Source organism: Zonotrichia albicollis, chromosome 16, assembly GCF_047830755.1.
Source record: "Zonotrichia albicollis isolate bZonAlb1 chromosome 16, bZonAlb1.hap1, whole genome shotgun sequence".
NCBI lineage: Eukaryota > Metazoa > Chordata > Aves > Passeriformes > Passerellidae > Zonotrichia > Zonotrichia albicollis.
Genome location: NC_133834.1, coordinates 15,075,150 through 15,090,621, shown reverse-complemented (window position 1 = coordinate 15,090,621; position 15,472 = coordinate 15,075,150). Strand labels below are relative to the sequence as shown.

Genomic DNA, 15,472 nt, shown 5'->3' with positions numbered 1-15,472 from the left:
GGGGCTCAAACCCACCCAGGCACCTTCCCCCCGTGTGTGGGTGCACAGCTGCCCCCTCCCAGCACAGCCCCAGCAGGGCTCTCACTGAGTAGCTGCAGGTCTCCCTGACCACCACCCTGTTGGCAAAGGTCTCGTTGTGGGCCTCGATGCGCAGCGTCCGCTCCCTCCAGTTCACCGTGTTCCTCTGGATGAAGAACACGTGCTCCACCCCTGCAATCTGAACAGCAGGGGAAACACTGAGAGGCAAGAGTAGCTTTAGGAGCCTTTATCTAGCTGAGCCAGCCCACAGGATGCAGGCCTCTCTGCTCCCCAGGTTCCACCTGCCTTCTTCAGCAGCCTGGGAGCGTCCACGTTCAGCTTGCAGCTGCGCTCGATGACGTGGATGGCTCCGTCCTCGCTCCGGGATTCGTGCAGGATTTCACTCCCCAGGAACACTGGGATCTCTGGGCACGTAGGAAAGCGTTTCTCGTAGGCCTAGAAGTGAAAATAAAGTAAATTTCAGCTGCTGGGTAAATCAATTTTAACTCCTTCAATTGATTCCCTTGCAGTGAAAGTCCAACAAAACAGAACCCTGGAGTTATCCTCAGTTTTCTCAGAGGTGAAGTTAAAGCACAGCAGGTACAAGCAGGGACAGCACCATGTCAGTCACCAGCCAAACATGTCCTAACATAACTTTCCCTTCACACATGAAGTAGAAACAGAATCCTGTTGTTGAAGAATACTAGGAAGGGAATCATCACTTCAACATCAGAAGCTCCTAACTGGCAAAATCAAACAGAGCTCTGCTGATTTCTGCTGGCTAAAGACTGGAATGTTATAATCTCTGGGTCAATACTGTCTGTATGAAGCCTTAAAAAGTGATGTGCCAAACAGTTCTTGTTGCTCTAAACTATCAAGGGTAAGACCACCAATTATTGGCTACTGACTTTGCCTCAATTTATCCATTTCTAAACCAACTCTGTCCTGGCTCTGAAATGTTCCCTGTTCCATCAGCACATCCCTGTGAAAAGCCCTTTCTCCAAAGCTTCTTTAGCAGCTCTAGCAGCAATCCACTCTTCCCTGGCACTTGCAGAGAAGTTAACTTGCATGAGCAGCACCTACTGCTCCTTCACTGACTTAATCTCTTACTATATTCTAAGATGTTTGCAGGATGGAATGTTTTCCTTGGATTTCTGAAAAGCCTCTTGCATGTTGTGCTGCTGTTGCAGATATGTGGGAGCTGCACAAGCTGCCCAGAACTCCACTGCAGCTGCTCCAGGAAGAAAACCTGTGCTCTCCTTCCACTCAGAGCTCCACATCTCCATCCTAAGATGTTTCTGCCATCTTTCCAAGGCAATTCCTCCAGGAACTGCTGTCATCTTCCCACCTTTCAGAAGACACCACCATTTTGTACAGCACAGAAAAATAAAAGCATCCATGAGTTCTCTGGCCCAAAAGCAAACCGTGATGTGCTGGAGCTGGGCTGGGCTGTCAGCTCCCCATTAACACAGCCATGCAACGCCTGCATGTCCCTGCACAGATTCATGTCCCTGCTCCCAAAATAGCCCAGGCACTTAAGGACACATTCCAGATCTGCTCCCAGACCTCTGGACGGGAAAGGAGCTATTTCAGATTATCATGTTGCTCCAGTATCAGGAGGGAAGTGCAGGCAGCTGCCAGCTGGAGTCCTGGCCAGAACAGAGCACGCAGGTTTGAAACTCTCCCAGTCCCTCAGCAAGGTCCTGCTTGCTTTGCCACACTTCTCAGAGAACTCTTCCCATGTTCTACCTGTGCTTGTCACTCCTCATCACAGCAATAACAAATCCAGTTTAGATAAATCCAAAATTCCCGTGCTAAGTGACTGTTTCCAACAGTTTCCAACACAGAGCCCCCTGGCTCCAGCCAAGAGAAGCACTCACTGCTTTGTGCAGCTGAATTTGTTAGGATGGGAGCTCATGGATCTGTGTCAGGAATTGCCACAGGACACTCCCAGCCATCCTCTCCTGGTGCCCTTTGCTCCAGGCCCACCTGCACACCTCAGTACCTGCTCTCCTGCCTTCCCATTCATCTGCTCAGGCACAGCCAACACCTCCCATTTGTGCTTCCACCTGCCCTGTCCCAACCCTCCACACTCCAAACCATCACCCAGGGCTATCCTGAGGCCAAAGCCTGCACCTTGCTGGTCTCTTCTGTTCCAGCACACACAAAATATCTCCTCAGGCCACCCATTCTGAGTTACTGAGTCCTGAGGTGGGCAGTGCATGCTGAGAACACCTCAGAGGTCACAGGGATACCAGAATATTTAGCAACTGGTTTTGGGCAGTTTGTTCCATGTCACTCCATACCTGTGCCCTCAACACAGCTGCAAGAAGTGTCACTGAAAGCCCTTCCCTGAGAGAATGCTGCCTCAATGAGCTCCACAGCAAGGTGGACAGTTTGATAGGACAGTGGGAAAGGGTCTTAAACTAAAAGAGGACACACTTAAATCAGATGTTAGGAAGAAATTGTTCCCTGTGAGGGTGGGCAGGCCCTGGCACAGGGTGCCCAGAGCAGCTGGGGCTGCCCCTGGATCCCTGGCAGTGCCCAGGGCCAGGCTGGGCAGGGCTGGAGCAGCCTGGGACAGCAAAAGGTGATGCTGCCCATGGCAGGGTGTGGGTGGGACTGGATGGGCTTTTAAGCTCTCTTCCCACCCAAATTATTCTGTGATTCTGCCCTTTCAGGGGTGCAGCTGTGCCAGGAACATTTGATGGAATTTCCAGACAAACAAGAGCTGTTCTAGTGGGACCAGGACCCTGAACAGCTTCACCTGGGTAGCTTCACTACCCCAGGGGCAGGCAGTGCCTCTGTCCAGAGCAGACCCCAGCTGGACAAGAGAAAGAATTTTATAGATAAAAAACAATGAACAACCTTGAGACCGAGAAATGAAGAGCTCTGACTCTTTCTTCACCATGGAGGGACCACAAGAGCCAGTCTGAAAGCACCACTGAATGCAGGTGTCTGTGGCTCCCATCTGAGGGTGAAGCACTGGATCTCAACTCCCAGCTGCTTCTTTCTCCACTAACTATGGAGCTGATCCAGCTGGAAACAGGCTCCCTAATAAACTGTCATTAGATCCAGCAAAACTGAGACCAAAACTGAGTGCAGGCACTTTTTCAGTCAGCTAAACAACATCTGGAGCAGGAAGAGAGGCCAGGGCAGAGGCACATGGCAGGGCACAGCCTGGTGATATAACTGTGACACGAGCCCAAACACATTGCCTAAATAGGGGGAACGCTGCCATATTTGACAAAGAATCCATATCCACATCGATATTAAGTCCTTTGCTAATCTTCTTTGCACAACAGCTCTAAAAATACAGCAGGGAAGATGCCTGAGATCACATGAAGGACAGCTGAAGCCCCACGCTGCAGTGACAGCAGAGCTGTTCCCAGAGCACCCAGACTTCCCATCCCTGCAGACTGAGCTGTGCAGAGAGCAGCCCATTCCTGCACCCAGCAATCCTCTTACCAAAATCCTGCTCTTTGCTGCAACAGGGAAACTGAGGGAGCTTAGAAAGACAGAGAAATGCTTATTTTTTTTTTCAAGCCATCACAAAGGTGTTGTGTCTCCTCCTCTGTCAGGACCCAGGATATCCCTCTGGCTGTCCTGAGCAGCCAAGACCCTGGCACAGAGCCCAAAATGCCCCTGTGGTTTTGATTGTGACCCATGGAGCAAGTTACCAACCTTAGATGAGGATCAGCAAGCCATGACAAATTAAGGAGAATGATAGTAAATTTATCACAAGGTGAAAAAGTAGATTTTGGGGTTTTTAGAATGGAGATTTAGGGGGGCAAGATGGAGGGATCTGGGCATGTCCAGCCTTTCTCTTTCTTCTTCTTGGCCTCCATCTCCTGCTGTGATGTTGGCACTCACAGATTGGTTTAGAGTAGAAGCTCACTGTCTAACATGGGTGATAGGTGTTGGGAAGTAATTGTAAATATTGTATATGTAGTTTTTATTATAAAGATATAACACTACCCTGGGGGCAGGCAGAGTGCCTCTGTCTGACCTGCTGAGCAGACCTCATCTGGATAAGAGAAAGAATTTCATAGATAAAAAACAATAAACAACCTTGAGACCGAGAAATGAAGAGCTCTGACTCTTTCTTCAAGCCCCAGGCTGGGAAAAGAGACTTTCCAACTTTTCTTGGGGTCACTCTGACCAGCTAATGATCTCGACACCCCTCTGGGATTCTGCAGAGTCCAAGGTGGACAACAGAACATCCCAGAGAAACGAAAGGCACAGAGTATTTGGTATTAATTGTTTTAATGCTTTGGCTGCCTGCACTTGCTCTTTCAGCTCCTTCCTGCAGGAGCTCTGCCCTGAGCAGGACACAGGAATTAGGGTTTGTCTCTCCCTCTGTGCCTCTCCTTTCCCAGAAGGAACAACAGCAGTGTTGTGCCAGCACTGGGTGTTACAGCTCTGCTGGGGGACTGCACTTCAGACTGACACTGGGGTGACCAAAGTCTCCAACAGAATCAGATATAGATCAAATAAATATATAATAAAATTAATGTTGCCATGAAGCCATTCCCCTTCTTGCAAACCCCACTGGGATTAACACCTCATACCCAAACCAACCATTCCACCAGAGCTGCTGGCTCAGGACCAGTGTCCTTCCCTAAATCAAGTTGGTTTTCCCCAGATTTCTGACAAAAGAATTGCTGCAAAAATCAGTGCTTTTGTTGTAGTGGACTGTGACCAACAGTTCAAAGAGTCAGTAAAATCTCTGCAGTCCTGAAACTGAAATTACACATTCAATTTCACAAGAGGGCTGAGTGAAAACAGAGGGACCTGGAATCTGTTTGAACTCATCAAAAGCATTTGCTTAGAACTATAATTAATTATTTTTGGGTGAATCTAAATTTAAAAAAACCCAAAAAAACCCAACCAACCAAACAAAAAAACCAACAACAGCATTTAGATTCAATTCATTAGAATGAAAAAATTCAACATAGGAGAAATTAAATGGGGAAAAAAAAAAAAAGTGAAACAATTTCTAGCTGAAAAGTTAAAACATGCAGGAAAGTTCAAGATCTCAAAGGTTCAATAGTGTCAGATTTTCCTTTCACCCTGAAGAGAGCCCAGAGTAGCATAAGGATATTTCCAACTGGTTACAGTGACCTCTGCATCCCAACAAAGACCCCTTGGTGCCACTGAAGCTGACAAATGATTAATTACAAGGAGCGATCATTAACAGTGACACAGCTGACTGTGAAATCAGCAGAGTGCTCTGACCAAGCCTTTGCCCTGGGATCTCCTGGGAAATACATCCAAGTGGTTTTACCTGCTCTGGTAAATATCCATCCCAAATGGATTATGCACCAACACTGAAAAGTGAAAATCAGCTTGTGAGAGGAGGAGAGCTTGAGGACAGTGCAAGAAGCCATGCTTGGAAGTGTTCTGAACTGCTGGCTAAATACTCAGCAACCAGTACAAACCCCACAGCTGAGAGAAGACAGTACTGCAAAGGCCAGCCAGATGGAAACAAGAACTAATTATACAAACCCACAAGTGTCAAACCCCAGAAGTGCCATTCTAAAGCCTCACAGTTACAGAGAGAAGAGGAATTTACCCTCCTTTACACCTCCCACTCCACCTGCTGAGCCCCTTCCCCTGCAGGGCAGGGCCCTGTGCAAGCCCTGCACACCCCAGGGGTCAGGGATCCTCAGGAGCTGTGACCCCGCTGCTCCTGCAGCAGCCACAGCTCATGGCCAGGGCAGGATCCCTCCAACAGCTCCTCCTGTTTCTCCTTGGCAGGGTTTGCTAGGAAGTGACCTTGAAATCAATTTACACCACAGGAATGCACAACAACAGGGATGTGGAACCACTGAATTACTGCAGGAAACAAAACCTGAGCAGCCAAACCCCCTGCACACCCCAGGCAGCTCCCTCCAGCCTGCTGGGTCCTGCTGCTTTCCATGTGCTGCCAGAGGCAGCTCCTGTGAGATGGGATCTCCAAGAGCACCAGAGCTGTGAGGGGGAAACTGCTTTGTGTGGAGCACAAAGAAACTTAATTGTGATGTGGACAGAATTTATAGTCAGTATTACCTGACGTAGACAGAATTTATTGTCAGTATTTCCTGATGTAGACAGAATTTATTGTCATTATTACATGAATATGTGACAAGGAGAAGACTTCACCCTTGTGCTAAAACACTTCAAATTTTCATGACCAGACAGTGCTTAAATCTGTATTAATTAGTGAGAATCCTCAAGGTCATGTTACAGCCATGTGCAGGTTGCCAGGAAAAAGGAACTCCTGTGTTCAGAGGAAGGGAAGTGAGGAGGAGGTACAATACCAGGTTTTGAGCTGAAGATGCCCAGAACATCATCCCTTTGAAAAGAGATGATGAGAAGCAAGATGAAGACACCTCATCACTTTAAAGTAGGAAGTGGATGCCTTTGGAGCAGCTTTTGAGCAGCTCTAATGATATATAAATATTCCTCTGCAGATTGAGGCCTTCTAGGAAAAAAGAATTTCATCCTGCAGTTCCTCCCACTGCTTGGTCTCAGTGCTGAAGGGAACCACAGAGTCTGCACACACCAGACACAATAATCCACGTGCTTTGAACAGATCAGATCCCAGCTTCCCACTAGCCACAAAGTAAGATAAAATATACAAGGAACAATGTGGGAGGGACAAAATGCATATTTAGGGTACAGAAAGGCACTGATTCAGGGAAAAGAGAACTTCATTTCAAGGAGGTGCAGAGTATGCACAGCAAAAGTGTTTGGGGCCCAAGGGAAAATAAAACCCCACTTCTGTTGGCCAGAGGAAAAAGATTTGCCAACAAGAAGTGCATGGGACAACAGCACCCAGGCCACAAACATTGACCCAGTGTTATCTCAGCCTGGACTAGAGCCAAGAATTTGCCTCATTCCTTCAGATTTTGGTGAAAGAAACAATTCAGGGAGCAGCAGCATCTATTGCAATAGAGGCACAACTGAGGGCCACAGCAGAGCTCCCACAGCCAGGCCCTGCCTGCAGCTGCACAAAGCCCTCCCAGGGAGCAGCAACGTGCCCGAGCTCCTGTCTGAGGAGGAACAATGTCCCATTCAAGCTGTCCTGCTGCAGCCTTCTCTCCTCTGCTGGGAGAAGGAACTCTCTGTGGAGCAGCTGGGGTCACCAACAGCACAAGGCTTTGGCTTTACAAAAACTGTGGAAGTGACACCTTGTGCGGGAACCACTGCTTGTGAACCACTGCTTGTCACAGCCCAGTGTGGAGAGAGAGGAACCAAAATGGGAAGGCAAGGAGGCAGAGATCTGGTGTGACTAACACCTGAAAGAGCAAAACACAGCAGTCAAGTGTCACATCACACATTTACTGCTTGCTGATTCACCCCAAAATCAAACAAGGCTGGCTCACAAACTAATGGCTCCTCAGAAGGACACACTGTCATTGCCAGAAGCTGCTGTGAGAATTTATACAAACTGGCCATGATTCAGGGCCAAACTTGGGAAAGTCACTGTGCTCAGCACTTAAACAAGCTCATATTGGTTGAGGTGTAAGAATTAATTATGATTCTAAATTTTACCACCTGTTTTAGTCCCTGCTGAAGAGTTTATAATTTATCTTCTGCATCTACACCTTCAGTAGAGAGGGGTCACTGCAGGAAGATGAGATGAAGGTGATGGAGCAGAGCTGGAGGTGTCTCCCTGTGCTGTGCCTCTGAACTGGAGCTCCCTTCAGAGCTCAGCCATCCCTGCACCAGCCAGATTAAGCCTGAGACACAACTCATCCTTTCAGGACAACCTCCATGCTGCAGCTGGAGAAGTGAATAAACTGTAGAGCCCTTGGAATCAGTGCAAACCTTCCCCAGGCACACATGGTCAGCACCATCCTGCCCAGCAAATGGAGTCTAAAAGCTCTCAGAGCCCTCTGCCCTCCCCACACAACACACTGAGGGTGCTGTGCAGATGCTGCCAGCAGCTGGGACAAACAGCCCTCACCAAACACCTCCTGCTCACCTGAGGGCAAACATCCCACCCCACAGTCCCAGGAGAAATGTCAGCTCCTTCCCAGCCACTCTCACTCTCAACCTGCTCCATGCCAAGGCAGGAGGTGGCAGGGCCTGGGGCTGAGCCCTCAGAGCAGAGCCAGCCCAGCTGGCACCCACAGCATCACCCCCAGCTCCTGCTGCCAAGTGCTGCTCAGCAGCAAGATGAGGGGATATTTTTAGTGGATCTTGACAGCAGAGTTTCAAGCCTTCAAGTCACACTGAAGCATCTTGTCTTGAGTCAACACTAGATTATCTCTAAGTGCATAAAATGTTAACCCAGTAGCTTCTGGCAGTCACAGCAAACTCACCTTCCAACGTGGCAGAAAGCAGGGATGAGGGAAGCTGCCTTCTTTAAAATACTTGGCACAGCCTGCCAGGCAGATCATGCACATCCAAGGGGGAATTTCAAGTTTTATATACCCACCAATCTATATATCAATAAAAGCCCATGGCTGCAGGCAGGCCATGCACATCCAAGGGGGATTTTCAAGTTTTATATACCCACCAATCTATATATCAATAAAAGCCCATGGGTGCAGGCAGTCCATGCACATCCAAGGAGGAATTTCAAGTTTTATATACCCACCAGTCTATACATCAATAACAATCTATGACATATAACAATCAATAACAAATAAATAAAATACACAAATAAACAAAAAGTAAAGCAGATCCTGCTTTGCCAGGATTTCTTAATTTCTTAACTGCTTAGGTTATTATCAAGACATTTCATGTCATGTGTGGCATGGGTTGACCACCAAAGAACACTTGTTTTGTGGCATTTTTCCCCCTTGCACATTGATTTTCTCTCCATCTCCAGGCTGAAGAGCTGAAATGGAAAATAAGTTTGAAAAAGTGGATGGAAAGCAGTTCTGGCTGTCAGGACCTGACCTCCAGCATTCAGAGCTTCTTCTCCTCCAGCTAAGCCTGACAGCCAAAACAGCAAGGAGCTGTTTTCAATTAGCTTGCATCTACAAACCTCCTAACTCTGGTGACAAAAGAATGTTGGATGGCTGTGAAATGAGTGATGCAATTTGGATTTTAGTTGTAATAGATGGTGACTCTTGCACATAACCCTGGGCCAGATCCTCAGCTGCTGGAGAGGAGCAAAAGCTTTGCCAGTGAGCAAACAGTGCAGAGGAGGCTGAGGGACAGCAGTGAGGGCCTCTGCCAAATCCAGTGACAAAAAATCACTGGGACTGCTCCTGGCAGCCACAACAGAGAGACAGACACCTCACATGGGCCCATGGATGTTGGCTGTCCATGGGTATGACCCCGTGTGCAGCTCAAGAGAGTAGAGAGGATGGAGAAGGAATATTTCAGCTGCTTACTGCATGAGAAGTAAGTTCTGACTTGAAATAAACCTGCAGCATTTGTAGCCTGAATTAAACTTGTCACTCAGCTTGTTAGAACCTCTGACACTCAAATTATACTGAGCTGAAACAGAAGCATCCACTGTTAATTTCCTACTTAATCTTACCTGTGAAATAAAAAACTGCAGAACAACTAAATGTAAAGAACATTGGAGACCTACAAATCTGGAGATGGACTTTGGATGAGGGCATGGAGTGCTAGAACAAAGGAGAATGATTTCACCCTGCCACAGGGCAGAGTCAGATGGGGAGAAATTGTTCCCTGTGAGGGTGGGCAGGCCCTGGCACAGGGTGCCCACCCTGGATCCCTGGCAGTGCCCAAGGCCAGGCTGGGCAGGGCTGGGAGCACTCTGGGATGGTGGAACATGTCCCTGCCCATGGCAGGGGGTGGGATGGGCTTTAAGGCCCCTTCAAACCAAACTGTTCTGTGATTCAAACACTGAACCACCACTAAAGCCAGAAGAGTCAGGGAGCTGCCTGGAAGTGCAGGCCAGGAGCTGAGATGTTGCAGCTTTCACCTGCAGAGCCAGGCACTGCCTCAGGTCTGTCAGAGACTCTGAGTGATGCTGGAGATGAGAAACACCCCCACACCAGAGAGGCACCCCAGGCATCCCACATTCTGGCTGCAGGAGCAGAACTGGCCTGGCCTGAGGGGCAGCACTCAGGCAGCACAGAGCCACACAGCAAGGCTCCCATGTGTGTGTGTGTCCAAGAGCTCCCAGCTGCACAGATATGTGTCAGCACATGCCCTGGGCAGCACCAAGAAATGAGGTCAAGCAGAAAGCAGCACTGACTCCCATCAGGCACATGTGGGGCTCCACGGCAGTTCTGTCTCAAGCACAAAACACAACTGCACAGGCAATGGGAGCTGATGCTCCTGCAAACCTCCCAGTGCCTGATCTTTGCTCTTTTTTCCCCAAATAATGATTATTTTTATGTAGTAGTGCAGAAAGATCTCTCTCTCTTGCAGCAGAAACCATAACTGCTCTTAGCAGTGAGAGCTGAACACCAAGTGCACTGTGGCAAGAGGAGCAAACCATTGACAAGTGCTGCCAGAGATTTCTCATCTGCACCACTGATGCAGCAACTGAAATTATCCATCACACACACAAGGCCCTGTAAGGTATCTGGGGGGTTATTCCCAACCTGTACCTTTAGGGACCTGACCCTATAAATCCCCTAAAATGTGTGAAAATGGTCAGTGTCAGCCTTGAGTGTGAAGGGCTGAGGCACTACTAAAAAGAACAGGAGCACAACTCCCTACCACGTTCAAAGCTGAAACCCTCCAGCCCCAGCCATCTCATCTAACCTAATAATTCACTGCAAATAACATTAAATATGCAATATCTCTCTCTCTCGGCTGTTTCCTGCATGTTGGACTCACTCACCCAAACCAAATTCTCCTCCCCAGTACATCACAGAAGGCTCACAAATCTTTGCATCACTTATATGTAGCAGAAGTACCTCTCCTTCTGGATTTTTCCTTCATTCTAACATTTAAAAAAAATCCCTTTTAGCTTTACAGCTACAACAGAAAGAAAATGAAAAGTAAGTTTATACTTGGGAATTTTCTTGGCTGTAAGAGAAAATTAGAAGACATGCAATGTCAAATCTACTGATCTAATTGAAGGGAAGACAAGATGAGGCCCAGAGAGGCATGGACAATCCATTGGAGGAACAGCTCCATTTAAAAGAGGACACAGACAAAAAAGATAAAATAGAAAGGAAAAACATGACAAGATAACAAAGCCTAAGAGAAGTCAAGGTTCTTTTCAAGTATAAGGTATAAAGGTGCCAGGCACTGAATATGTGTTTGAAGAGCATAATACTTTTGATCCATTAATGTGAATCCAAGTTAGGAACAAAGCAGGTGGAAATGACTACAGTGACCTTGGACAGGTGTGGAAAAAACACCCTTTGCTTAAATCTGTTTTAGAAGGAAGGACAAGAAAAAGGAAAAAAATTCAGAACTCCCAAATGACAAGAAAAGACTTGTTAAGCTGATTCCCTTTTACCTCCTCAGCTGCACAGGACTGGCACAGACAGCAAGGAGGGGAATGTTCTTCCAAGGACTTGGAATGCACGTCAGTCAAATCCCCTGCCTGCAAATGCTCCAACCCAAGCTGCAGGGGCATTAGCAAAGGGCAGAGTGCAAATCCAGAGACAATTACCCTGACACAGTAACAAAGGTACCACAGGAAAAGCCCCAGCTCATCCCTGAGCACAGCCCCAGGCACACACATGGCCTCAAGGAGAACTCCTGTTCCTGGGGGTGGGCTCTGCAAAGGGCCAGAAACAAGGAACCAAATTTGGCTGTGACACCCCAATTTCTCAAGCTCTTCTATGTGAGTAAAGCACACCCACTGCTTTCAGGGTCCAAATATTGGAGGTTCTGGGGGAAAAATACTTTTCCCAACTTACTTCCTGTGCTCTGTTCAGGCTGTGCTGTGAGGGATGACCCTTCCCAGTGAAGAATTAAGCACAAGTGTATCAGGCTGAAGGGTGCCCAAAGATCTGTAAAACATGGGGGTGTCTTGAGGTCACCCTGCAACCTCTGCTTCCCTACCACAGCCTGAGACCTCGGCACTCCAAAGGTTCCCACACAGCAGCTGAGGGGAAAAGATGAAAGCAGCTGAATCTCAGTGCTGAGGAAGCTGCTGTCAGATTTATGGCGAAGGAGATTAACAGCAATGCCACGTGCTGAGGAGCAAAACAGCTTCACTGCACACCCACTCTTCCCTGCAAAACTTCCAGCAACTGACAGCTGGTACCTGACAGCTCCGTGAGAGCCGAGCTGCCTCCACACAAACGGTGGCACTGAACGGTGGCACCCAGCTCAGCCTGCACCGACCACCACGAGGCTCAAATGCTCCTTGACAACAGCAGATCCTGCTGGGAACACAGGATTTTCACAGGACATCGTGGGGGGAGCTAAGGGGTCAATATTGTGCTCCCAACTCCACAGCACAGTCTGCTGGGTGAGCCTGGAAAAGGAATTTGTTCATAAGAAAGGGGACTGACAACTTTGCTAAGATTTGCTGAACAATAAAGGATGACATTTAGAACCCCAGGCCTCGATTCCCAGGGAATTTTAAGTTCTGTTATGCTGAAAAACTGAAAGCAAATAAACTTAAAGCACTGCAGAATTAAGCCTAGCAGCCCCTGGCCTTTAGGCATATGCTAACAAGCTTACAAAGGATTTGTCTCAAGGCAGCCCTCCTCAATTAGCAGCCAATCGACTGAGGAGCATCTGGTGGCAGCTTTATCCTGGTAATAGACACAACAGGAACGTGGAGAGGTGTGCATGGAGCAAAGGCTCCCAGGATCTTCATCACAGGCACTGGTGTCTTATTCTCACACAGGATGCACTGAGAGAGCAAAGAGCACAGCCAGAAAGCTCCACTGCCACAAACATCAGCCCCAAACTGGTCAGGGCAATTCTGTGGCACTTTACTGGTTTAGCTGTGAACAGACATGGCCAATCTGGGGAAGACTGGGGGGAAAAGGGGGGCATTTGGGAGGGAGCTCAAATGCCAGCAAAAGCAGTGTTCATCTCTGGATGATCAGAGAGCACAGAGAGCAGCACCCACTCTCAGCTGCTGCTGCCTTTGGGGTCTCCTGTTCACAATGAGGAACAAACTGATGCCCCCAGTTTTAACTGTTGAAATAAAAGGTTGGAGGCTGTTTCAGATAAAACAAATCTTAAGGCATGAATTTCTCAGAAATCTTGAAGTGGCCACGTTGTCAAGAGGAGCTCAAGAGAGGCCCTCCCTTCCATTCATGGGAATCACATCAGCTGTCTGCAAGACCTGCAGCTTCCCACCTTCATTCTGGGCTCCCATAAACTAAAGGAATGGGAACAGGCCATGGAGGAAGCAGCAGGCTGGAAGTGGCAAACACCAAGCCTGGGGATCCCTTCAGCTGACTGAAATGCCCAGCAGATCACAAAACAAAACCTTGCAAGATCCCATAAACAAGTTCCTCTAACAACACCCAAATGGTGCCCTCGAAATGCAACAGCAAACCTTTGAGGAGGGTATTTGACTCACACCTGATTGTGACAAAGTCCAGAATATTGAAAAGAAACTCTGCCTAAAGCAGCTCCCATGGTCAACATCAGCCTTCTGCACCACCAGTGAATGAACTCCAATGACAGCCCTCAAGCCCCTTGTGGAAATCACAAGTTTTGGAGAGAGCTCTCCTGACAGTTCAATCACTGAGTGGATGGGGAAGAACAACACAGGAGACTTTTCCCAAAGATTTCCAGCCTTTAACCAAATCAAAAAGCTCAGTATTACTCAGAATCCAGTTGTAGATACATCCATACTACAGGGCTGATTGGGATCACAGCTGGACAGATTTTGAACTGAGTGGCAAAGGAGGTGTCTGGCTACAAACTGACCCTGCCTAACAATGTCAATTAGTTTTCCCTTCCTTGTCAAAGAATAATTACATAAGGTTGGACTTTCTTGGGGTTTTTTTTCCCTTCTAACAACTAAGCTGCCATTCTTAACACTGAGATACCAATCCTTATTTTTCCTGGAAAACTGGAGGAGGGGAGCTGAGGCTCTGTCCCTGCAGCAGGACTGTCACAGACACGCAGCCAAACCCAGAGTCCCCCACCTCCCCTGGCCCTCAGCAGCTGGAGCAGGGAAGGTGCTCAGTGTTACTCACTGCCATGACGAGCTCAAAAGGGTATTTGTAGACTCGAACTGGGGACTGGTATTTCTGCACCATTTTTACCACACACCTGTAACAGAGAGAAATTGGAACATTTTAGATCCCCCACATCAAGCAGTGCAATATATTCTAGGTGATTTTTACAGATCTTACTAGAAGTTGTAGCTCTTTCTTACAAATAGAGAGGAGATTTATTAGGTAGAATACCTTGCCTAGTGAGTGGCAGAGACAGAGGCAAATCTCTGCAGTCCCAGTCCAGAGCTGTGCCCAGCATCCTGTGCTGCTTGCCAGCACTACTGCAATAAATTCAACTTGGAGCTCCAACAAAACTCACAATAATTAAAGCACAGTACAGAGATGTAAAGCCAGAATGAAATGTACTCTGGAGAAGGAGCCTGTCTTAGGAACCTTACAGAGCCTACATAGCAATTCTTCCCCCTATCCCCCTTCCCTACATTATACCTGTAATCATTAGGGCAAAATCTTTGTCATTGAAATCTTCCACAGCTTCCCATACCATGTGTTTTAAATGCTTTTGTGCACAAAGCAGGGTTCAGTTGTTTTAGCTCACTGAGAGGAAGGAAAAGGAAGCAGCATGCTGAAAGAACATGCCTGATGCTAAGCTGGCAATCACATCCCACTGCCTGGATGCCCACTGTTCCAGCTGAACTGAGGCAAGAACTGCAGGGAGCAGGAACAATCCTGTCCTCAGCATTTCCCTGCTCCCAGCCACCTCTCACTGTCCTCATCAGGATTCCTCCCTCAGACTCTCCTGCCTGGGTTTTAACCCTCAAACATGCACCAGTAACCAGCATCTCAAGGGACGTGCACAAATCATTATAAAAAGCATTATTAGGCTGCTTTGTGCAATTCCTTCAGGAATTCCTTTGTACTGCTCCTGCCAATGGCACCCATGAGCATCAGGACACAAAAGGCTGGATGGATGGCTGGTTGGAGGCACTGTGCTCATTCCACCCCACTCAAATTCCACTGCTGAGCAGACACAGCCCTGGGCAGCGTGACGCAGTGTAGCGCTGAACTCAGAGCTCTCACACAACTTATCCCTGACATTTTCAGCCCGAAACCCGAGGTGAAACATGAATAGGCAATAGATTCTCCCTCAAAAATTGCTGCAAGATGCCATCACACTGTAAAATCTATGCAAGGACGAGGGGAAAAAGGACTTGAAGAGTTTGAGTACCTGAGAATGGGGGATTTTTGGAGAAATAGGGCCCAGTGATCAGACAGTTCCTCTGCAGAGGATCACACTGCCCAAGCAGCAAAGGTCAGGGCTCGCTGGCTCTCTGTCTCACTGGGGCTAAAAGCCAGTCCATGCCAAGCCAGTCAGTGCAGAGAGAAACTCCCAGCAGAGCATCCACCCCAGAGTGCAGCAGGAC

General features: G+C 48.0%; 1 protein-coding gene across 2 annotated transcripts in view; it reads right to left on the bottom strand.

Moving 5' to 3' along the window:
- SEC14L5 (SEC14 like lipid binding 5) overlaps window positions 1-15,472 on the bottom strand; it is a 39,516-nt gene that overhangs the window by 19,695 nt on the left and 4,349 nt on the right. For both annotated transcript variants that reach the window (XM_074552550.1, XM_074552551.1), the window contains exons 3-5: window positions 14,070-14,145; window positions 325-474; window positions 86-217 (exon numbers count right to left, since the gene is read on the bottom strand). In XM_074552550.1, the coding sequence (XP_074408651.1) occupies window positions 86-217; window positions 325-474; window positions 14,070-14,132 (345 nt within the window). In that variant the 5' untranslated portion in view covers window positions 14,133-14,145. The remainder of the gene's footprint in view (window positions 1-85; window positions 218-324; window positions 475-14,069; window positions 14,146-15,472) is intronic.